Source organism: Artemia sp. Qi Xiang Cuo, chromosome 16, assembly GCF_049724085.1.
Source record: "Artemia sp. Qi Xiang Cuo chromosome 16, ASM4972408v1, whole genome shotgun sequence".
Lineage (NCBI taxonomy): Eukaryota > Metazoa > Arthropoda > Branchiopoda > Anostraca > Artemiidae > Artemia > Artemia sp. Qi Xiang Cuo.
Window position 1 is genome coordinate 52,825,066 of NC_142809.1, and position 25,461 is coordinate 52,850,526.

The 25,461-nt window shown below is 36.9% G+C and overlaps 1 protein-coding gene across 2 annotated transcripts in view; it reads right to left on the bottom strand.

Moving 5' to 3' along the window:
- Nucleotides 1–3,217: 3,217 nt before the first annotated feature.
- The window catches only part of LOC148943086 (uncharacterized), an 89,918-nt gene continuing 67,674 nt past the window's right edge, over nucleotides 3,218–25,461 (bottom strand). The window contains exons 3-5 of one of the 2 annotated variants that reach the window (XM_089102513.1): nucleotides 19,432–20,226; nucleotides 9,921–9,961; nucleotides 3,218–3,507 (exon numbers count right to left, since the gene is read on the bottom strand). In XM_089102513.1, the coding sequence (XP_088958639.1) occupies nucleotides 3,481–3,507; nucleotides 9,921–9,961; nucleotides 19,432–20,226 (863 nt within the window). In that variant the 3' untranslated portion in view covers nucleotides 3,218–3,480. The remainder of the gene's footprint in view (nucleotides 3,508–9,920; nucleotides 9,962–19,431; nucleotides 20,227–25,461) is intronic. The other variant, XM_089102512.1, reaches the window with a different exon arrangement.

The window sequence follows — 25,461 nt, forward strand, 5'->3', positions numbered from 1 at the left end:
AAAGATTCAAAGGAAATGGGAACTTCCTGAGAGGGTGTAAAGAGGGAGACTTTGGATAGATTGAGATGGAGGAGGAGCGTGCGGAGCTGTGTTGGCCTCACCTGGCTTGGTGCTGTGGTGAGTTGTTAGTAGTAGTAGTAGTATTTGTTCTAGACTAGAAGATAAAACAAATATAGCAAAAATATAATTAAAAACTGCATAATAAATATAAAACAAATAACAAAAGATAATCCCAGTCCCCATGGTTTAGCTTACTGTAACGGGCAGTGTCTTACAGAATGTCCTGAGGGAAGAACTTCGTTTAAGCCCAAATTTCGAGGCCTTGGGAAACTTCGAAAAAAATGTTAAAAATGCGTAAATTATATGGTAAACAATCATAGGGAAAATCGCCAAAAAAATCGATTTTCTTGGGGTTGCAAGGACGAAGTTCTCCCTATCCTCGTGCATGCGGGAAGAAACCCTTCCAAAAAAGATTGTTTTTTTACTGAAAAGTGCTAAAAATCTTTCCGAGCGCTGAAAAAATGTATTATGTTATTTCGTTCAATAATATTTAATTTAATTAGCATCAAACTTTATACGAACTCTCCTAAGCATGTGCTAGCTAACTTCAAAATGATTGTTTTTGAAATGTTGAACACCATGTTCGGACTTTTTGATACCCGCTTTCTAATTTCATTATGTAAATCAACCTTTGTAGATAGCATGAGAAAAAAGTATATTATGGCTAGGATTTTCAAAAATATGGCTGCCTAATGCAGAATCAAATGAAACAGTGGAAATATTAGAATTTAGAGCTTTGACTATATCATCTTTATGGTGTTGTATGCGCTGTTCTAAATTCTGGTGTGTTCTACCTACATAATATTTGCCACAGTCGCATGGTATTCGATAAACCCCTCTTTGGCGAGTAACTGGGGTTTTATCTTTACCAGAATTTAGAAAATTAAAATTATTTGTGAATACTATATACAGATTATTTTTTGTGCAAGCTTTTTTAAGATTTGTAGTGATTTTTAGGATGGTAAATTATGTTTAAGGGCTTGTCAGAAATATCACATGGTAAACTATCATTAATTTTACGGGAATGTCTTTTCAGTCTACAGTTAATTGCAATATTTATAAATAAAATTGGATACCCGTTTCCAAAAAGTATGTCCTTGATAAAGTTTATTTCTGCTGTGATGCGGGAATCAGAACAAATGTTTAGGGCACGATCGACGAGGGATATTATGACTGCTCTTTTAACTTGTGGGGGGTGGTTTGATTTAAAATGCAAATATCTATTATTTTGTGTTGGTTTTCTATAAATAGTAAAATTGAGTTTATAGAAGCTACGAATAACTAACACATCTAGGAATGGGATTTTATTTGCGATTTCGATTTCTAAAGTAAACTTTAAATTTCTGTCTTATGTATTAAGGTGATCTAAAAAACCCTTAAGCTCATTTTCCCCATAGTTCCAGAGTGAAATTACGTCATCCATCTAGCGTCACCAAAAGATATGTTTCAAATATACGAATCTAATGCCCAATTTTCAATAAGTTCTACATAAATATTCGCCAGTAACCCGGAGAGGGGCGCGCCCATCGCTAAGCCATTAATTTGCTGGTAAAAAGAATTACGGAATTGGAAATACATTGAGTACTTGTTACAGAGTTTAACCAAGGTCATTAGGACTTCACAATCTGTTCCTGCTACTGAAGCTTCTATTAAGTGATAATTTTCTTTGTTTCTATTTTCTAATAACTGTTCAGATACTGCGACATCAATAATTGTATACATTGAAACAATCTCAAAGCTACTTATAATTGTATTTTCTGAGATATTTACGTTTTTGAGTTTTTCAACTAAATCTACCGAATTACATACATATGATTTTTAAGAGTAAAGAAAAGGTTTAAAGACTGTATATAACATTTCCCAATATTGGATGTGGGGGCTTTCGTACAAGCTACTGTGGACCTTAAAGGAATGCCTTGCTTGTGTAATTTTGGTAGACCATAAAACCATAATAAACGAAATAAACAAAAATTAGTCAAGCAAGGCATTCCTTTAAGGCCCATAGTAGCTTGTACTTTTACTTTACCTTATTGGTCGCATGTTGTTGTGAGTCTTTTTTCTCTTATATATTTTTGTCTTGCTGAGGACGGCCCTTGGATATAGGGCCGAAATATTCATTCAAATTATCTCCACTGTCTTGCAAAAAGATTTTTCTATTATTCTTAGTGCTTTTTTTGTTCATTTTTGTTTATGATTTTTATTGTTAAACAAAGAACTCAGAAAAGAATATGTGGCTCTATACTAGGACTTCAAAAGTAAATATAATAGATGAAAACAAATCTAAGAACAAATATTCGTTGATGTGCCGTCACACCAATCCCTTTCCCAGAACCAAAAAAGGTAGTCATAAGAACTATATTTTTGCAATAAAGTATCTCTGGTTGGTCTTATCGAGGAAGTAAGCAGGTAAAACATTTCCTAGAAACCCCATCCCTAGGAACAAAATTTTAAAACTTATCAGAATTGAAAAATTATCTATTTTATTTGTTTGGTTTTCCAAGAGTATCAAAATTATCAAAAAGGAAAATCAACCTGAGGAGGACTAGAATTGGCTAATTTGTTTGGTGTTTTGTCTGTGAAGTGCCAAAAGAATATACGGCTCTACGCTAGGACAACAACAGTAAATATATTGGTGGGGAAAAAATGAAGACAAACATTCGTTGATGTGCCGTCATCGCTTCCCCGCCACCCCAATTTTAGATCCTAAGGAATACTGGTCTATTATTTTTCTTTAAAAAAAAATTTGGCATGCAGACAAATGGCTCGCATAGCGGATATACCGATAACCAGATTTTATTTCTTCGTCTGGGATGTGCCGTGCGTGGTTGGGGAAAATCATCCGACGCTTTCACCCCAGATATCTCCCCATTTGGAACTGGGTCCACTCTCGCTTAGATTAAAAAATCACCGGAGCTACTGGAATAAGCTCCATCGAATTATTGAAGGCCCAAAGTAAGTGAAAATCTTAAAGCAAAGTTTATATAACCTTGAAAAGCGAATTTAGCTAAAAATTGCTTTTTTTGCCAGGACTGTGCTTTGCTTTTCGACAATAGATGGAGGCATTCATATCAATTGCTCCTCTCGAATGACGCCTTCACCCACCATCTGTTTACAAAGGCTTCACGGCTCTCCTTCTTAAATTTGCTACACGAGGATTTATCCTTATTTTTGCAGATTAAAGAAAAGTTTGAAATTCCATCTTTTATTACAAAAAGGTTTAGGCAATATTCACATTCTTTACATTTTGGATTAAATTTAAAATCAAGGCACTGGAACTCTTTTCACTTTTGACCCGACTCCAACTTTTAAAAATACTGTTCTTAGAGATGATAAAATTCACAGAGAGAAATTTTCTACTTAGATGTGAGCGTCACACCCGAATAAGATATGAAACTATTGTTGATATGAGAAGTGCAGGAATCACGGTGATTTCGTGGCTTGAGTTCGCTGAAAGAAAAGAAACATAAAAAATAAAGTGGAATATCAAAATAGTAAATATAATTAAACACTAATTCCTAAATGCTAATTAATTACTAGATATAGATAAATTAAATACTAAATGATAAATCGAACAAAAACTTAATGCTAAATTGTAATAAAAAACAGCAATTATTTATTAATTAATTGAATAGTACTAAAATAAAAAATATTTTTATTAGACTAAAAATTAAAATAAAATATCGAAATATTGACCATTGAATCCAAACAAAATATGAAACAACTATTGATATGAAGAGCTCTGATATAATGTTGATTTCGTGGCTTGAGTATGCACAGTAAAAACTAACATGAAGAAAAGAATAAATGAATATCATCATGAGTTAAAATATTAAATATAACAAATGTTAAATAATAAATGAAGTAAAAAATTATTGGTTAATAGCAAAGACTGAAAAATGATAGTAAATAATGCCCTGATTAATGATAAAATACATAAACTAATTTAATAAATTAAATATTAAAATAAGATATCAAAATATTGGGCAATATGCCAAAATACAACCATTGATACTAAAAATGCCTGAATAAAGGGGATTTTTTGGCTTGAGTTTACTAATAGACAAGAAAAATAAAATAAAGTTAAAGACATAAATGCATTAAAATATTAAGTATAATAAAATACTAAATAATAAACAATAAATAGTATTGAATCAAAAACAAATACTAAATAACGAATATAATAATAATAAATCATAAAAATAGCTTTAATAGAATAAGCTTGAAAGTAAAATGTCAAAATGCTATTTCTTAAGGAGGAAAAAAATAGACATATATACCGTGGAAGGTTCCAAAGTAGAAAGAAAAATATAAATTACTGATGTTTGCCCAATTGACCCAAAATGCGAGGGCATGAAATTTTGAAGATAATCTATTTAAAGAGAGAGAGAGTATCACAGTTCCATATTAGTATAATGGTGGACTTGCTAAATCTCATTAAAATCAGAATCCTACAAGTATTTTTAATCTTATTAATTTGGAGGGTCTCAAGTGGGTCCATGTACTACTGCTACTTATATTACAAACAACCCTACCAGGAATACTCATACCAAGAGTGATCCCTATCACGTCCAGTTTCCATATCTTTTACGACCAGGGGCGTCCCGAGACTCATTTCATTGGAGGGGCGATCTTTGTAAATTTTACGGAATCGCTACCAGATTTGTGCCGATTTTTCTGCAGAAATCAAGAATTTTGCTAAATTTCGGGTAATTTTGCAAAAATTTTGCCGAAATTTTCGCCTTCGGTGAAAATTTTACCGAATCCCAAAAATGTTAGAGGGATGGCGTGCCCCTCCCTGCCCCTCTTCGGGACGCCCCTGCCTACGACTCCAATCACGAAGAGATTATCAATACTGCTCATTCCATGGTTACATCAACCACCACTATTCTAGCCCTGAATGCTCCAAACATGATTATTTTGATCAAGACCATCCCCATCACGACAACTCCTATCAATGGTTTTTCCTATGACTACCCCTCCTCGACTTCTTCTAGGTGACACCATGACACCATTACACCATGACTGGTGCAACCGATACTACTATTACTAGGTCTTTATCGTTAGTTTAAGTACCAAGAAAGACATAATAAAAATATTTTATCCCTCTGGATCCATTTTCTATCTATTGATACCTGAATACCCTGATTTTATAAATTTTAGAGCAATACCACATTTTCGTCAGTGTTGCCACTGGACAAGGCTTTTTGTTCTCTCAGGTCCCTTCTAAAAAAATTTAATACTTAAGTCACAACTATAGTGTATTCACCAAAATAATTACCAAATAAGTTCTGAGCACTATCTAGACGAAATAATAAAAATATTTTATCCTCTGTCTATTCATACCTGAATACACCGATTTTATTTTATTTTTTTAGTTGTTTCAAAACTATGAAGTTTAAAGCGTAATACCACATTTTTGTCCGAGTTAACACGTTTAACAATGACAATAAATCAGCAAACCGATTATTTAAATTTGACAATGCTCTTCATCAGGAAAGACTGAAATCTTGGTTATTCGTTGAATCCCAAAGACAACAACCCCTTCAAAAGAAAACTACACCTTGTGCTGTTCAATGTCATATGTTTTTAGCTTATTTTTTGCTGATTTTTCACCCTCGAATTTGGCACCAGCTGCACATGGATGTGTTTTTTTTTTAATTAAAAATTGAGTTCGCTTGACATAAATAGCGATGAAGACCACGTGCGTATCTGTCATACAAAGAAGACAATCTAATGGGGATACTTTGAAGTCAGTGAATAGTGGAAGAAAATGATTCGACTATTTTGGCTATATATCCGATAGTCGTCGTAAAAAAAACAGGAAAGTACAATATAGACAAAATACACACCATTTGGATCAAAAAAATACCAACAAAGATACCAAGTTGGTAATAAATTTATTAACAGTAAATATACCAAGTTGGTAAAAAAATACCAACAGTAAAAAAAGCCAAGTTGGTAATAAATTTATCAACAGTAAAAGATACCAAGTTGATAATAAATTTATTAACAGTAAAAGATACCAAGTTGGTAAAAAAATACCAACAGTAAAAGATGCCAAGTTGGTAATAAATTTATTAACAGTAAAAGATACCAAGTTGGTAATAAATTTATTAACAGTAAAAGATACCAAGTTGGTAAAAAAATACCAACAGTAAAAGATGCCAAGTTGGTAATAAATTTATCAACAGTAAAAGATACCAAGTTGGTAATAAATTTACCAACAGTAAAAGATTACTAGACTCCCAATTGTATGATCATTTTAAGATCACAACCACTGTTTATAATGAAATTACCAACGGTAAAAGATTACCAAGATCACAACCTTATGTAAGTTTATCTGGTACTACAACTGCTACTAGCATTACTAAAAAATCACTGCAGCACCAAATTGCCTGAGGCCAACACAGCTACGCACGCTCCTCCTCCATCCCAATCTATTCAAAGTAACTCTCTTTACACCCTCTCAAGAAGTTCCTCCCACCCAAAAAATACAACATCCTCCCACTCTATTCAGGGACGACCTGCTTTTCGTTTGGCCGACAAGGACAATCTTTGGCAATTTCATCCTTCATCCGTTGATTACCAATATCATCTTTCTATCATTGGTATCTGACGAAACGACATAAGGAAAGTTATCTGTTGTTAGTACTAACAAAAATGTAATTCATGCAGACAAAATCAAATCAAGTTTTTAATAAGCAAGTTTTTAATAAATAAGCTTTTAATAAGCAAGTTCAAAAGCAAGTTTTTAAGACTATTCTTGGTGTTTTGCCAGCTAGCCTTGCATGTCTTTTAGATGACCTTGCTTGACCTTGCTTGACCTAACTCACCTTGATTGATTGCAGGTATTGTTTTATAATATGTAAAATCATTTTTAATTAAATGTGGGTAGATTTATGTGTGTGTAGATAATTTGTGTGTAGATTTTATACTAGCCAACAGAGAAAAATGGAAGCCCAAACGCACAATTGTTTCGTTTTTATGTCAATAGCAATATATTTTTAAATTTCTTTTTCAGATATCAATGCCGCTGTTTACCGTCAACTTAAAGCTATCAACTTCACCTTCACCTCATTTCACCTGAACTCAGCTCAGCTTCAACTTTAACTTAAAGGTGAAGTGGTTAGGCACGAATACCATCTGGTATTCGTGCCTAGCGTAAAACTTAAGAACGATATTCGTAAGAAGACCAAAATTTGCTATACTTGGAAAGCAAATTAAGGGTACTAGTAAAAGTGCTAGTAGTCTGGACCTGCTTTCAGTCTGGATTTGCTTCTAGCAAATTCTTGTCTTTTCACAACTGTTACTCTTAAGCTTTACAGCAGTCGCAAATATTAGATGCCTATACCAATGCTCACCTTCAACTTAAAGGTTATTATTTGCGAGGTTGTTAGCGAAGGCATCTTAGCTTTCTATCTGGTATTCGTGACTGGTGGAAAGATGGGGAAGAATTTCACGAGAAGACAGGGGGAACTTCAGAAGAGGAATTCTCTAGGGGCAAGTCCTGCGTGGAGAGAGGTGAATAATCCGGGGGGAATTTTTTGAAGGGTAATACGCCGGACCCCGTGAATGGTCAAAGAATAATGATGTAGTCTTCACATTGTAGGGATACTTGTACTTGTAGCAGGACTCAAGCATCTCCGCTCTCCCTGGCTTCCAGTAGCTTCGTCATTGTAGTAAGCCAAGAGTCTCGGTCGTTTGCGAGTGGCTCAATCAAATCGAGCCAGGACTTTTCCCATCTTCGTCCATACTTCTTGAAGCCGCCGATTGGGTCTTGGTCAGCCTTTATGCAGGCAAGCCACGTTTTCTTTTGTCCTCCATGTCACTTTTTCCATCCCGAAAGAGGTGTACATCTGAGGGAGTTTATTGACAAAGGTGGGGTGTGGGCGGTGAAGTGTCTGGCCGAACCATTGGAGTCTTCTTTGTTTAATTATGGTGGCCAAATCAGAACGCAGATAGCAGATTTTGCGGAGTTCGACATTGCTGACACGATCACGGAGTTTAATGCAAATAATTCTCTTTAGACATGAATGGTCAAATACGTTGAGAGCTTGAATGTCGGATGCTTTCATAGTCCATGTCTCACAGCCGTATAGTAAGACAGACCGAGCAAGGGTCTGGTAAATCCTTATTCTTCTCTTCAGACGAACATTTTTCTGGAACATTTTTCAGTGATTTAGCTGAGTGAAGACTCCAGTTGCCGAAGCAATTCTTCACTCTATTTCTGATGTGCATCCTTCTATTGGGTCTACCAGAGAGCCTAGGTACTTGAATTCATGTATCTCGTCTATGGGTGACTGTTCTAGTAAAATTGGGGGTCTTTAGATGGTATACCAGACGCCATGACTTTTGTCGTAGTCCAAATCGGTGATCACAAAATTGAAACTTACTTCAACACCTGAAAAGGTCGTCATTGCTCTGGTCATAATCCAGTCGATCACGAAATTAAATAAGACGGGAGACAATATACATCCCTGTCGGACACCAAAATCAATTTGGAACATCAAGTAGAGTTCTCCACCGATCTGAATTTGGGCTCGCATATGCTGGTAGCATGCTTTGATAATTCCGACTATCTTGATAATTCTCCATCCTCTGTCATGGCCTTCCAGACTCTGTCCCTTAGATGAGAATCAAAAATTGTAATCAAATCTATGAATAGAGACACTGTTGGTTTCTGGTACTTTGCCCTGTGTTCAAGGGTTTGTCTTAAGACGAATAGTTGGTCAATTGTTCCCATGCCTGGAAAACCGGGAAGGTTAGTTTTGTAGCTTAGTGATTTGTAGTGTAGTTCTAGGGCTGTAATTAGAGAGAGGTTGAGATATCTAGGACATGTTTTGGAGATGAAGAATAACAGATTGCCCTAGATTGTCCCTTTCGGCCAACAATTTAGGGCCAAATTAAAAATAGACGGTCCCCGAGCCGGATGAGAAGAGGTCAAAAGGAAGAACTTTATGGAAATTTTTGAGAGGGTGTAAAGAGAGAGGCTTTGAGTCAACTGGGATTGACGAGGAGTGTGCGTAGCTGTGTTGGCCTTTGGTTGTTTGATATTGCAATAAGTTGTTAGTAGCAGTAGCAGCAGTAATTTATACTAGTATACTTATTTTAATCAATTAAGTTTGGCTATCCAAATTAAAAATATTAATTGAAGATTTGAATACAGTGTAGGTGATATTAAAGTTAAATTAAATTTAAGTAAAAAGATTATTATGTCACCAAGTGGAGAGGAGGCGGGATTAAAAAAAGAAGCAAAATTAACACTAATAATTTGAAGACAACTCAACTTTTTTATAGGCTGATAAATTTATCTAGGACTGCGATTAGACCTACATAAACCTAAAGTAATCAGAATGCCATTCCTTTTTAGCGTGCAAAAAAAAACAAAAATAAACACAAATCTAATTTAAACCAAATTTCGGTAGATTATAAGGGGGATTCAGCAGTAACGTGCTAAAAAATAAAGGTATTTATAACTTTCATGCATTCGATCAGGTGAAAAATAGAGTAGGTATGTATCATAATCAGGCACGTACGCTTAGATTTTTTCGAGAAGGAGCTTATAAGAAAACACAAATCTTACTGGATAATTTGAATAAGAAATTTAAGGAATTTGGGAAATTTTAGGATTTCGGGGGGGGGGGGGCATGGCCTCAATTAAGCGTCATGTGTACGTCCCTGATTACTTTAGGTGGTCTATAAAGTTTGCAGTATTTAAGACAAGGTCAAGGGCAACCATTCTGAGGTATTTCGGAACGAGGGTGGGTAGTTCATTTCATATCTATGCAATGTTTCAAAGTGTATGCGGTAGCACCGGTTTCAAAACAAACCCAAGCAAGGGTTTTCATTTTCCGCAATACCTGACAGAAAGATTGCCCTCCTCTACTCACAGTGCATGGTTCTAAAAAAAATAAATATTAAAATCGCTATCCTATACTAACAGTACCCCAAATATCCCCCCCCCCAAAAAAAAAGAATTCAAAATTGCCCTCCTCTGCTGAAAGCTCATGGCTCTAAGGAACAATAAATATTAAGATCTCTATTCTATAATAATAGTATCCCTTACCCCTCCCCCCCAAACAAAAATAAACAAAAAAGTAAAGGAAAAACAACAAACAAACAAAAAAGCAAAAGAATCCAAGGTTTCCCCCCTCTATAGATAGTGCACGGCTCTAAAAAAAATAAAAAATAAAAATAACTTAATAAATATTAAGATCGCTATCCTATACTAACAGTACCCCGCATACACCCCCCCTCCCCACCCAAAAAAAAGAAAAAGAAAAACATAATTCAAGATTGCCCTCCTCTACTGACAGCGCATGGCTCTAAAGAAAAAGAAATATTAAGATCGCTATACTATAATAATAGTAGCCCACCCCCCCCCCCCCGAAAAGAAGAACAAAAACAAAAGAATTCAATATTGCCCTCCTCTACATACAGTGCACGGCTCTAAATAAAAACAAATGTTAATATTGCTATCCTATACTAACAGCAGCCCACATACCCCTCTCCCTCCCCCCCCCCCCCAAAAAAAAAATAAAAGAACAAAAAAAAAAATTCAAGGTTGCCCTCCTCTATTGACATTGCAAAGCTCTTAAGAAAATTAAATAATAAGATTGTCCTCCTCTGATGAAAAGAGATGGCTCTAAAGAAATATAAATTTTTTGGTTGCTCTCCTGTACTGAAATAACATGGCTCTAGTGTTAAGCTTTAAATATGTGCCTTAAAAAGTTGTAGCTCTAATACGTTGCTCAAAATATGTTGCTCTAAAGAGAAATGAAGTTGCTCTCATGAACGGAAGAAAACATGACCCTAAATAAAAAGAAATCGTCTGTCCTCGTCCTCGAGTACAGACAAGTGCAAGACTGTCCTCATCTTCTCAAGTACAGAAAAGATTATAATGATTGTCCACCTTATTGGCAGTTTAAGACGCTAAAGAAAAAGTAAAGTTAAGATTGTCTTCCTCTGCTGAAAAAATGTGGCTATCAGAGGCAGCGCTATAGCGCTGCCTATACTGATGGCCACAAGGCTCCAATGTTTCATTATTTATTGTTATTCATTATTTTATTTTCCACGAGGCACTTCATATGGAAGGGGTGCTCGTGTGAATTTTGGAGGGGACTCATTCGATTGGAAATCGGAAGTTCTAGTGCCCCTTTTAGGACTCAAAAGTGACCTATGTGCTGCTAGACCCCCCCCTCCCCCAAACCCTTTCCCCCAAATACATCCGATACAAATTTTGAAGTAGTCATTTTGTTAAAAATAGTTCAAAGATAAGATAACAAAAACTGATAACAAACACAACACCCAGATAACAAAACACAACCCCCCGAGGGTCCGGGGACAGGTATGGTAAGTTATGCCCTGGGGGCACATATGGTTTTTATGTAAAGAATGCTCGTATAAACTTCATAGGGGGGTTAATATGATTTGAAATTGAAAGCTCTAGTCCACCTTTTAAGATTCAAAAGAGATCGGACGGCAGCTAGCCCCCTTACACCCTTTTCCCCCAATCCCATCGATTAATAATTTTGAGAGAACCGTTTTCTTAAAAATACATCAAGCATCAGATACCAAAACTCCGAGATCGACACAACCCCCCAGAGCCCGAGGGCAAGTGTTTTAGGTTTTGCCCCGGGGGCATATAAAGCTTTATGTAAGGAGTGGTCATATAAGCTTCAGAGTTGGCTCATTGATTGAAAATTAAAAGTTCTAGTTACCTTTTTATGAGTCAAAAGGAATCGGGGGAATATAGCCCCTCCCCCTCAAGACTCTTTTTTCCCAAATGCATCCAATCAAAACTTTGAGAAAGCCATTTTGTTCAAAATAGTTTAAAGATCAAATAAGAAAAACTCCGGGTTCAACACAACCCCCCCGAGTCCGAAGACAAGTGTTGTTAGTTATGCCCTATCCAAATTTTTAGATAAGGATTTTGTTTAAAAAAGTCTAGCGATCGGATGACAAAACTTTGAGGTCAACATACCCCCCCCCCTGAGCCAGGGATAAGGGTTTTAACTTATACCCCAGGGGTATATAAGGTTCTTATGGAAGAGGTGTTCGTATAAACTTCAAAGGTGGCTCATTTGATTTGAAATTGAAAGTTCTAGTTAATTTTTTGATTGGAGGGCATCTTCTCCTTCCCCCATGCCCTGTTTCCCCCAAATGTATCCGACCAAAATGTTTTTATTTTAAGAGATGGTCGTATAAACTTCGAAGAGGTCTCAAATGATAAGAAATTGAAAGTTCTAGTTCCCTTTTTAAAAGTCGAAATTGATCCGATGGCAACTAGCCTCCCTCCACCAACCCTGAAACCATAAGGCTCCAATATTTTATAATATTCTTTCCGCAGAGGCACTTCATATGGAAAAGTTGGTCATATAAACTTTGGAGGCGGCTCATCCGATTGGAAATCAGAAATTCCAAGATTTATTTGCATATTCAATTTAAGTTTCACTTGTTTCAAGATTTATTTATTCATTTACATTAGTACCTATTGTATGTTCGTTTGATATGATTGTTTATTTAATTTCTGTTCGTTTTGGGTTTTATTTATACTTCAATAGCCAAATATTTTTGTTCGTTTTAAGCTTGATTTGCATATTCAACTTAAGCTTTACTCGTTTTAGGATTTATTTCTTCATTTATATTTGTACCTGTTTTTTTTTTTTGCTATGACTGTTTATCTAATTTCTTTTTGTTTTGAGTTTCATTTATATCTTCAATAGTAATTTCTGTTCGTTTTGAGTTTGAGTTATTGTAGGTTTCTATTTCTTCTGATCTTTAGTTCAATTCGGCGTTTAATTTTCTTTAAAAAACTTCTTTTTCCGGATTCTTTTTTTAATTAATAAGGAGAAAGAAAGAAATGATGAAGTTGATCTCTTGTACTGAAACAACATAGTTTTAAACGGAAAAGAAAGGCCAAGACTGCCCTCCTCTACTGACAATACATGGCTCAAACAACACAAATTATAACGATTGCCCTCCTTACTGGTCTAAACGGAAAAGAAAGGCCAAAACTGCCCTCCTCTACTGACAGTACATGACTTAAACAACACAAATTATAACGATTGCCCTCCTTACTTGTCTAAACGTAAAAGAAAGGCCAAAACTGCCCTCCTCTACTGACAATACATGTCTTAAACAACACAAATTATCACGATTGCCCTCCTTACTGGTCTAAACGTAACAGAAAGGCCAAAAATGCCCTCCTCTACTGACAATACATGCATTAAAAAACACACATTATAACGATTGTCCTCCTTACTGGTCTAAACGTAACATAAAGGCCAAGAATGCCCTCCTATAATGACAGTACATGGCTTAAAAAACACAAATTATAACGATTGACCTCCTTACTGGTCTAAACGTAACAGAAAGGCCAAAACTGCCCTCCTCTACTGACAATACATGACTTAAACAACACAAATTATAACGATTGCACTCCTTACTGGTCTAAACGTAACAGAAAGGCCAAAAATGCCCTCCTCTACTGACAATACATGGATTAAAAAACACAAATTATACCGATTGTCCTCCTTACTTGTATAAACGAAAAAAAAGGCCAAGACTGCCCTCCTCTACTGACATTACATGTCTTAAAAAACACAAATTATAACGATTGCCCTCCTTACTGGTCTAAACGTAACAGAAAGGCCAACAATGCCCTCCTCTACTGACATTACATGGCTTAAAAAACACAAATTATAACGATTGCCCTCCTTACTGGTCTAAACGTAACAGAAAGGCCAAGAATGCCCTCCTCTACTGACAATACATGGCTTAAAAAACACAAATTATAACGATTGCCCTCCTTACTGGTCTAAACGTAAAAGAAAGGCCAAGAATGCCCTCCTCTACTGACAATACATGGCTTAAAAAACACAAATTATAACGATTGACCTCCTTACTGGTATAAACGAAAAAAAAGGCCAAGACTGCCCTCCTCTACTGACAATACATGTCTTAAACAACACAAATTATAACGATTGCCCTCCTTACTGGTCTAAACGGAAAAGAAAGGCCAAGACTGCCCTCCTCTACTGACAGTACATGACTTAAACAACACAAATTATAACGATTGCCCTCCTAACTTGTCTAAACGTAACAGAAAGGCCAAGAATGCCCTCCTCTACTGACACTACATGGCTTAAAAAACACAAATTATAACGATTGTCCTCCTTACTGGTATCAACGTAACAGAAAGGCCCAAACTGCCCTCCTCTACTGACAATACATGGCTTAAAAAACACAAATTATAACGATTGCCCTCCTTACTGGTCTAAACGTAACAGAAAGGCCAAGAATGCCCTCCTCTACTGACAATACATGGCTTAAAAAACACAAATTATAACGATTGCCCTCCTTACTGGTCTAAAAGTAACAGAAAGGCCAAAACTGCCCTCCTCTACTGACATTACATGACTTAAACAACACAAATTATAACGATTGCCCTCCTTACTGGTCTAAACGTAACAGAAAGGCCAAAAATGCCCTCCTCTACTGACAATACATGGCTTAAAAAAAACAAATTATAAAGATAGACCTCCTTACTGGTATAAACGAAAAAAAAGGCCAAGACTGCCCTCCTCTACTGACAATACATGTCTTAAAAAACACAAATTATAACGATTGTCCTCCTTACTGGTCTAAACTTAACAGAAATGCAAAAAATTCCCTCCTCTACTGACAATACATGGCTTAAAAAACAAAAATTATAACGATTGTCCTCCTTACTGGTATAAACGAAAAAAAAGGCCAAGACTGCCCTCCTCTACTGACAATACATGTCTTAAACAACACAAATTATAACGATTGCCCTCCTTACTGGTCTAAACGTAACAGAAAGGCCAATAATGCCCTCCTCTACTGACAATACATGGCTTAAAAAACACAAATTATAACGATTGTCCTCCTTACTGTTATAAACTAAAATAAAGGCCAAGACTGCCCTCCTCTACTGACAATACATGGCTTAAAAAACACAAATTATAACGATTGTCCTCCTTACTGGTATAAACGAAAAAAAAGGCCAAGACTGCCCTCCTCTACTGACAATACATGGCTTAAAAAACACAAATTATAACGATTGTCCTCCTTACTGGTCTAAACGTAACAGAAAGGCAAAGAATGACCTCCTCTAATGACAATACATGGCTTAAAAAACACAAATTATAAAGATTGACCTCCTAACTGGTATAAACGAAACAGAAAGGCCAAGAATGCCCTCCTCTACTGACAATACATGGCTTAAAAAACACAAATTATAACGATTGCCCTCCTTACTGGTCTAAACGTAACAGAAAGGCCAAAACTGCCCTCCTCTACTGACACTACATGTCTTAAACAACACAAATTATAACGATTGACCTCCTTACTGGTCTAAACGTAACAGAAAGGCCAAAAATGCCCTCCTCTACTGACAATACATGGCTTAAAAACACAAATTATAACGATTGTCCTCCTTACTGGTATAAACGAAAAAAAAGGCCAAGACTGCCCTCCTCTACTGACATTACATGGCTTAAAAAACACAAATTATAACGATTGCCCTCCTTACTGGTCTAAACGTAACATAAAGGCCAAGACTGCCCTCCTCTACTGACAATACATGTCTTAAAAAACACAAATTATAACGATTGTCCTCCTTACTGGTATAAACGAAAAAAAAGGCCAAGACTGCCCTCCTCTACTGACAATACATGGCTTAAAAAACACAAATTATAACGATTGTCCTCCTTACTGGTATAAACGTAAAAGAAAGGCCAATACTGCCCTCCTCTACTGACATTACATGACTTAAACAACACAAATTATAACGATTGCCCTCCTTACTGGTCTAAACGTAACAGAAAGGCCAAAACTGCCCTCCTCTACTGACAATACATGGATTAAAAAAAAAAAATTATAACGATTGACCTCCTTACTGTTCTAAACGAAAAATAAGGCCAATAATGCCCTCCTCTTCTGACAATACATGGCTGAAAAAACACAAATTATAACGATTGTCCTCCTTACTGGTCTAAACGGAAAAGAAAGGCCAAAAATGCCCTCCTCTACTGACAGTACATGACTTAAACAACACAAATTATAACGATTGCCCTCCTTACTGGTCTAAACGTAACAGAAAGGCCAAAAATGCCCTCCTCTACTGACAATACATGGCTTAAAAAACACAAATTATAACGATTGCCCTCCTTACTGGTCTAAACGTAACAGAAAGGCCAAAAATGCCCTCCTATACTGACAATACATGGCTTAAAAAACACAAATTATAACGATTGCCCTCCTTACTGGTCTAAACGTAACAGAAAGGCCAAGAATGCCCTCCTCTACTGACAATACATGTCTTAAACAACACAAATTATAACGATTGCCCTCCTTACTGGTCTAAACGTAACAGAAAGGCCAAAACTGCCCTCCTCTACTGACAGTACATGACTTAAACAACACAAATTATAACGATTGACCTCCTTACTGGTCTAAACGTAACAGAAAGGCCAAAAATGCCCTCCTCTACTGACAATACATGGCTTAAAAAACACAAATTATAACGATTGTCCTCCTTACTGGTATAAACTAAAAAAAAGGCCAAGAATGCCCTCCTCTACTGACAATACATGGCTAAAAAAACAAAAATTATAACGATTGTCCTCCTTACTGGTATAAACGAAAATAAAGGCCAATACTGCCCTCCTCTACTGACAATACATGGCTTAAAAAACACAATTTATAACGATTGTCCTCCTTACTGGTATAAACGAAAAAAAAGGCCAAGACTGCCCTCCTCTACTGACAATACATGGCTTAAAAAACACAAATTATAACGATTGTCCTCCTTACTGGTATAAACGAAAAAAAATGCCAAGACTGCCCTCCTCTACTGACAATACATGGCTTAAAAAACACAAATTATAACGATTGTCCTCCTTACTGGTATAAACGAAAAAAAAGGCCAAAAATGCCCTCCTCTACTGACAATACATGGCTAAAAAAACACAAATTATAACGATTGCCCTCCTTACTGGTCTAAACGTAACAGAAAGGCCAAGACTGCCCTCCTCTACTGACAATACATGGCTTAAAAAACACAAATTATAACGATTGTCCTCCTTACTGTTATAAACTAAAAAAAAGGCCAAGACTGCCCTCCTCTACTGACAATACATGGCTCAAACAACACAAATTATAACGATTGTCCTCCTTACTGGTATAAACGAAAAAAAAGGCCAAGACTGCCCTCCTCTACTGACAATACATGGCTTAAAAAACACAAATTATAACGATTGTCCTCCTTACTGGTATAAACGAAAAAAAAGGCCAAAACTGCCCTCCTCTACTCACAATACATGGCTTAAACAACACAAATTATAACGATTGTCCTCCTTACTGGTATAAACGTAAAAGAAAGGCCAAGAATGCCCTCCTCTACTGACACTACATGGCTTAAAAAACACAAATTATAACGATTGTCCTCCTTACTGGTATAAACGAAAAAAAAGGCCAAGACTGCCCTCCTCTACTGACAATACATGGCTCAAACAACACAAATTATAACGATTGTCCTCCTTACTGGCAGAATAAGACTCTATAGGAAAAGAATGTTAATGTTATTCTCATATACTGAAATAGCATAGCTCCAAACAATAATAAAAAACAAATGTAACAAATACTAAAATTGGACTCCTTTTCCGACACAATATGAACCTAAGGAAAAAGGAATGTTTAGATTATCCTGCTCTACCGACAATCTATGGTTCTAAAGAGAAGGATGATTCAATCAACCCTCCTATACCAATATTTCATAGCCCTAAAGAAAAAAAATGATCAAGATTACCTTTAAGACTACCTTTGATAAAAGATCTCAACACCACCCCCTCAAATGGTTAGAATCCGGTAAGGACCAAAAAAGACGAAATGTCAGCCAATCTTTTGCTACCGACGGAGTTTCATCAAGATATGGCCCCCATCTATTAATGCCATGAAAGTCTAGAATGTAGGTACCTCTTCTACCTCCTCAAACCTCTACCGTTCCAGTAGAAGCTGTCACTTTAATTTTTGAAACTAGCTTTTACTTTCCACTAAGTTTGGTTTGTAATTGATGATCAGATAGATGTTAAGGAAAAAAATTCTAGGGAATTCCTTCCGCTGTATATCGATTGTGTTAAAATTGGCATGGAATCCCCTAAAACCCAATCACAAAAACAGATCTTATGCCACAATAGGTTTGGCTGACATTTGACAACATTTTCTGGAATTGGCATTGGAACGGGAATTTCGGGCCCCTTTACATTCTTTCTCATAGAGGGAACATCATTCCTTAACTTTAAAACCCGGAACAAACAGTTCAAAGATTGCCTCTGATTGGGTTTGGTTTACATCTGACAAATCGTTCTGGAAAAGAACTTAGGGATCCCTTTTTCCATCTTTCACAAATAACCGATCAGGCACAGAGACCTAAGAAGGCTGACTCGAAGATTTATTCTCTTTTTTCACCAGGCTGGGTTAAAATATGACAATATTTTCTGATGAATTCTGTGAGGTCAAGAATTTTGAAATCTCCTCCCACAACAGACACCGGATTGTGCATGGAGCCACAAAGGTATAACTAGCAGCTATCTTTTCTCATCAAGTTGGGTTGAGACACAAAAGCCTCTTCTTAAACAAGACCCCCTTTTCGCACAAAGATTGGACCAGGTAAGCACTCAAAAGAGGTAAAACAAAGCCACCTACTCTTTCTTTTCATAGAGTTGTGTTAATACCCGTCCTTTTAGATGTCCCTTTGAAAGAAAATTGGGACACAAACCTGCCATCCCCCTTTATTCCCACAGAGAGGTTGGATCAGCTCCTGATCTCCCCGAAGGCATGACTAGGGTACTAGCGCTTGGTTGAGACGTAACAACCCCTTCAAGTAGATATCCTGATTGCAAGGATTTAATAACACAATTCATCTTCTCTAGCTTTTATGAAGCTAGGAAAGATAGGTTCTGAATAGATGATTCCATGTTTTGTACGAGTCCTACATTACATGATCCGCAAAAAACATATTTCGGGTGCTCTTAAAGATTTGTCCTTTATTAATATTAAAAAAAAAAAAAAAAAAAATTTGAAAGATTATCGGAAATATTTCAGAGGAACTTTTCATCCTCTTTTTATGATATTCTAATTATTCCGAATTATTTTCAATAGTTCAAATATTGACAATTATTGACAATATTGAAAAATATTGATGACAAAAAATAGTCCAAATTATTGTCTTCTACTGTTCTTCAGCTATAGATAGCTGATCACACAAAAACATAATTAGAAGAACCATAATTTTTTTTTGTACATATAGTAGTAAAGTAGTTAGGATTATAAGGAACAATTGTATACCTTCACTATCTGGAATACCGTCATTGTCATCATCATCATCATTTTCATCAGGGATGCCATCATTGTCATCATCGTCATCTAAATGGTCAGGTATGCCATCACCATCAGTGTCAATTTCCAATTTGTCAATAATACCATCATTATCATCATCGTCATCGTCCTCATCTAGAATGCCGTCTCCATCATCATCATCATCTAAAATGTCGGGGATTCCATCATTATCATCATCATCATCTAAATGATCAGGAATTCCATCATTGTCATTATCTCCCTCAAGGTGATCAGGCATTCCATCATTGTCATCGTCATGATCTTTGCTGTCATTTAGACCATCATTGTCATCATCAGGATCTATTGAGTCAGGAATTCCATCGTTATCATCGTCTTCATCTAAATGATCAGGTATTCCATCATTGTCAAAGTCACTTTCCCTATGATCTAATATGCCATCATTATCGTCGTCATGGTCTTTGTCATCAGGAATACCATCATTATCGTCATCATTGTCCTCAGAGTCAGGTATACCGTCATTATCATTATCATTATCAAGATGATCAGGTATTCCGTCGTTGTCAAGATCTCCTTCTTGATGATCAGGAATTCCATCATTGTCATCATCGTGATCTTTGCTGTCATTTAGACCGTCTCCATCATCATCTTTGTCTTCATCATCTGGAATTCCATCGTTGTCGTCATCATCATCTTCTTCATCAGGTATACCATCACCATCAGCATCACCCTTGGCTTGATTTAAGAATCGCATACGCCTTATTAAATCACTGTGTTCATCGTCATCTAAAAGATAATATTTTAAATTGAAATGTACTCATACTTTACATTAAGAAATGCTTTTATGAATTTTGCTTAAAAAATAGAACATATAATTTTATTCTGAATTTACTGACAAAAAGAACAGTTTTGTTATCTGTCTATCGTTGAAGTTACCACGGATAAACTTTACTAGTAATTGTAACGCTACGCTATTGGAAACAGACAAAAAACAACAACAAAAAACAACTGTCGTGTATACACTCTTCTAAGGACCAAAGAAAAATTACCCTCTTACAGCCCTCTTACAAAAAAGAAAACCTTTCGCGGGGTTGCCAACTTTTTGGTCCATGAATGTGTCCCCTGAGCGTCCAAAAGTCTGTCATTTTTAACTAAAATGTGTCCATCTCGAAACATCAAAACTAGAGGATATTTTTTTTTACTAGTTGCAGTATTGACCAAAAGACGCTGTGTAAACCTCTTTCAAAGCGGTCAGTTGACATCAAGTATATTGAAAACGAAAAAAAAAAACTATATAAAACATTCAAACAAAATGACTTAGTGGGAAAGCATGACAACAAAAATCAACTGTCGTGTATACACTCTTCTAAGGACCAAAGAAAAATCACCCTCTTACAGCCCACTTACAAAAATGAAAACCTTTCGCGGGGTTGCCAACTTTTTGGTCTATGAATGTGTCCCCTGAGCATCCAAAAGTCTGTCATTTTTAACTAAAATGTGTCCATCTCGAAACATCAAAACTAGAGGATATTTTTTTTACTAGTTGCAGTATTGACCAAAAGACGCTTTGTAAACCTCTTTCAAAGCGGTCAGTTGACATCAAGTTTAATGAAAACGAAAAAAAAACTAAATAAAACATTCACACAAAATGACTTAGTGGGAAAGCATGAAACTCATATAAACATATAAACCCCTTCCCTTGGAGAAAATCATTTACTTAAGACATAGCTGGCAAAGAGAAATGTTTAGTTTCATGGAATAAATTTGCAAAATATGTCCCTTTTTTGCCCTTTTATGTCCCAAATTGTTAAAACGTGTCACTTTTTGTCTTTTTATGCCATTGTGTCCCAGCAAATGGGAATGTGTCCTTTTGGAATAAAATGTGTCCAGTTGGCAACCCTGCTGTCAGAGCAAGGCCTTACCCAGAGGGGGGGGGTTATGGGAGTCCCCCCCCCGAAAAAAATCTTTGAGTAAGAAAAAAAAATCGTAGGTACGGCCTTGCGTCAGAGGAAACTATTACCTGTTCATAGTTTTTCAGATTAGCTACTGACTGATAGTTGTTACTGACACTACCAGTTTTATCAGAGGCTGCATTCTAGCTCTGTCTAAGTAATGAACAATATGCCTGCAAAGTTTTATTTTTAGTTTTTTATTTATATTTTCCTGGTATCTTTATGTGAAAGGGGTGATCACAAAACTTTGGTGAATGTTCATTCAATTGGAAATAGTGAGGTTTAGTGCCCTTTTTAAGAATCAAATGAGATCAGATGGTAACAAAACCCCCTGCCATGCCCTTTATTGCTTCGCCTCCTTTGCATCCAGTCAAAATTTGAGATACACATAATAGAAAGATTCAATAAATATGCACTGAGGATGGCATGAACCCCCAATCCCTAGGAAAAAGGCTATAAATAATACAGATTACCAACTAATTAAATATGGGTTTTAGAATGGAAAATGGGAAGACACTTTATTTTACGTCGGCTTTGCAATTGATTGAAAATTCTTTACCCAATGACATTTGAGTAGAAATGTTCAAAACAGACCGAATCACTTGAAGAATGTAATCAAACTTTGGCACTTTACTTAAAGTCTTGATAGACCCAATTTAGTTCCAGCAATCAATTGGATTTCTGCCACTGATCAAACTGTCGTCCAAACTAAGTGCCATCAATACCCTCCTGTCAGTGGTACCAATTCACAAAATATAGGCTTGAGCACTTATTGGTGCTTGAGCATTTTGCCCGATTATACAATGGATTTCTACGAATGGTTCATGTCGAGTGTAGCTGCATGTACAAATAGTGTAGCTGCATGATAGCTGCATGGTAAACTCTTTGCACCATAGAGGAAAATTCCGAAAATTGGATGATATTTTTAGGCAGGTAGCCAAAACCAAGGTTAATCTTTGGACGCGACAGCGGACACGACAGTTGCACGACGCACCTTCTCTCTTAGCTTTGCTTGAACTATGTTAAAGTCCCATTCATCACAGATGCGTCATCATAATATTGTAAAATACCCAAAATCAAATCTATACGATGATTTTCTACAGTTTCACAAATCAAGGTGGATAAGCTTTCGGTAGCCAATTTTTGGGTTTGATGGCAGCCGATTGGTCGCTCCATTACTTTACCATTTGATATTTACCTGAGTAGGATCACTAAATGTTGTATTCAAGAAACGTTTTCTGTCACGTCGACAAGCATAGTGAAAAATTTAGCTGATTTATCTTCTGAAAGGGTGACAGACACGAGGCGTTCCCTATCAGTGTAACTGCGTCATTTTAGTACTGATGACTGAAATAGCAATCAAATCGGCGCTACAACTTAGCCTCTCAGCTTTTTGTCACCCTTAGATATTTCCCTAATCAGTTCAACGGAATTTTAATTCCCTAGGATTGGCAGATGGGTGTCATTATCCCCTTATGGAAGAGAAAAGGCTCTAGAAGCAACTGCTTGAATTACCGTGGAACAGCTCTGCCGTCAGTCCCCGGAAAACTTTTCTCATTGGCCCTGCTGGATCGATGTCGGAACATCATTCGTAGGATTCGGTGACCTCAGCAAGCTGCTTTTATGTTGGACCGCTGTCGGAAGCTACAGAGAACCAACAGAAGGCTTTTTTGCCTTCGTTGACTTCCGTACTGCGTTCAACTCGGTGGACAGAGAAGCTCTTTGGCAGCTTTTAAAATCAACCGGATTCCCTGAGAAATACTGCAGACTCTTCAAAGCTCAATACCATGGTATGGAGAGCTGTGTTCAAGTCAACGGCCAGCGCAGTCCATTTTTTCAAAACACGACAGGGGTACGTCAAAGATGTGCAGTGGCCCCAGAGCTCTTAAATGTCATCATAGATCACGCTATGGGAAAGAAGACTTAATGTCTCAGCTTTGGGCTTAAGTTTGGAAATCAAGTCATCTCAGATCCTTATTTTGCTGACAACTTGGCCATCTTAGCAGACTCCAGGGATCAGTTGCTGGAATTATTTTGAGTCCCACGAGAAGAGGCAGCAAAAGTTGGATTGCAGATAAGCTGGAATAAAACGAAAATTATGGCCATAAACCTGTCATTTCATGTTGTCAATCCTCCAGTTAGCCTGGATAGAACAACTAGCATAGAAGTTTTTCAAAGGTTCACCTACCTGGGCTGCAAAACTTCTTCGGATGCTTTGCTTCTCCTCGAGATGAAACCAAGGATATTCAAAGCAGCTTCTGCCAGGGGCAGCTCGAACCGTCACCTTAAACCGAATATCAGCTGTTGAACTAAACTGCAAATTGTTAACACCCTCATCATTTCCGTGTCAACTCTGAAGGACATCGATGTATTCCAGTCGAAGAGCCTGAGAAGGATCTAAGGTCTGCGGTGGTTTGACTTCTTGAATAACGAAAAACTGTGGCAGCTGACCAACCAGTCTCAGTTTTTTACCCAAGCAGCCAAGCGTATCTTACGATAATTTGGAAGCTTACTTCGAATGCCCCTGCACTTACCCACAAAGACGATCTTTGACTTTTACCCTATGAAAACTGGTCGGAAGCGACCTCACGGCCGACCGAAGAAACGATTATCCTACAGCCTGTCCAAGTTCCTAGCGATTGCAAACATCAGACCAAGCGAAGCGCAAACGCTCAAAATGGACAGAGGCGAACGGAGGAGGCAGCCATCACTCTCTACGACGAGCAGCGCCCGGCAGGAGACCTAAGTAAGTAAGCAAGTAAGTTCAACGGAAATAGGCCTATTTCTGGATGTTTCTGATTCGTAATTACCCTCGAAGCAAAACCCTGGTATCCAAGAAAGGAAATAGGGCCAACAATATACCTCACATGATCTCTGTTTTCTTGAATCTCTTGAGATCTGCATTGGATTAAGGCATTTGCTATAGATCTCGAAGTATCTGTAGTGAATATATTAAATTTTAGTCTGACCTACGATGTTCATGTACACGTAAATTTCATACTGACGAACAATGCCTGTGTATTTCATAACCATTCATTCTGTTTACCAAATCCTGACTCAATGCCAGCCCTTTTTTAAGCAGTTTCTCCAACCCTTAGAGACCCGATAGAAAAATGGTGGCAAGCAAAATAAAATACGAAATCAATATTTCTTGAGTATTCAACCCATTCATAAGTCTTAAAGTAAAACACGCTGAATTTTCTTTCCTTTGAAGTAGAAGCCGGAAATCTCGCAAAAATAGGCTCACCTCGTTTGTTGTAACGCGTCCTAGAGATATCTGAGAAAGATTCTTAACTGCTACTGAGATGCACACCGGTTTAATTATTGTTCCGCTTGTTTCCAAAAGGGTGTCAAAGGTGACGAACAGGGGCGTAATTTGCAATGGGACAGGGGGGCAACTTCCCCTCGGACCTCAGTCCCCCCCACCCCAGCGGAAATTTTGCGTCTTTGAAAATGTCGTCAAAACTAAGAAAGGCCTACATAATTCAAGCATCCACAGAAACAGATCATTTTCATCAGTATACCTTTGCCTTCAAGGTACTATATGGTTCATTTTTCACTTGTTCGTTTTCACTTTACTTTGGAAAATTTGCTCCAACTTTGCCCCTCCTGGATTTTGATGAAATTACGCCACTGGTGACGAGATCTACTTCCTGTTACCCGGCACTTTGAACGTTGCCATTATTGCCATTTTTTTGCACTAAAGTTTCTTTATTTTGCTTCGCGTTTTCACCGCAAACAAATCCATAGTTTGTTATCACTTTTTATTGATAGTTTTATTATGAACTCACAAGAACAATAAAGATAAACTGACCAGCTGACGCTTATTTTTTGACTGAATCCTACTTAGAGATCACATTTCCGGTCGATAACAGGCTAATAAAAAGCCATGAGGAATTACGGAAGAACACAAACTTGGCAGTTCGTATTTTTTACTCACACTGGTACGTCTTCTTCTTTTGAAAATAAGCACAGGGAATTCAAAACGGACTCATTTTGGCTTCCGACAGGGTTTTTGCAAACTCTTCCACGATCCATCATCATCTTAACGATACCATATAACGGCTAT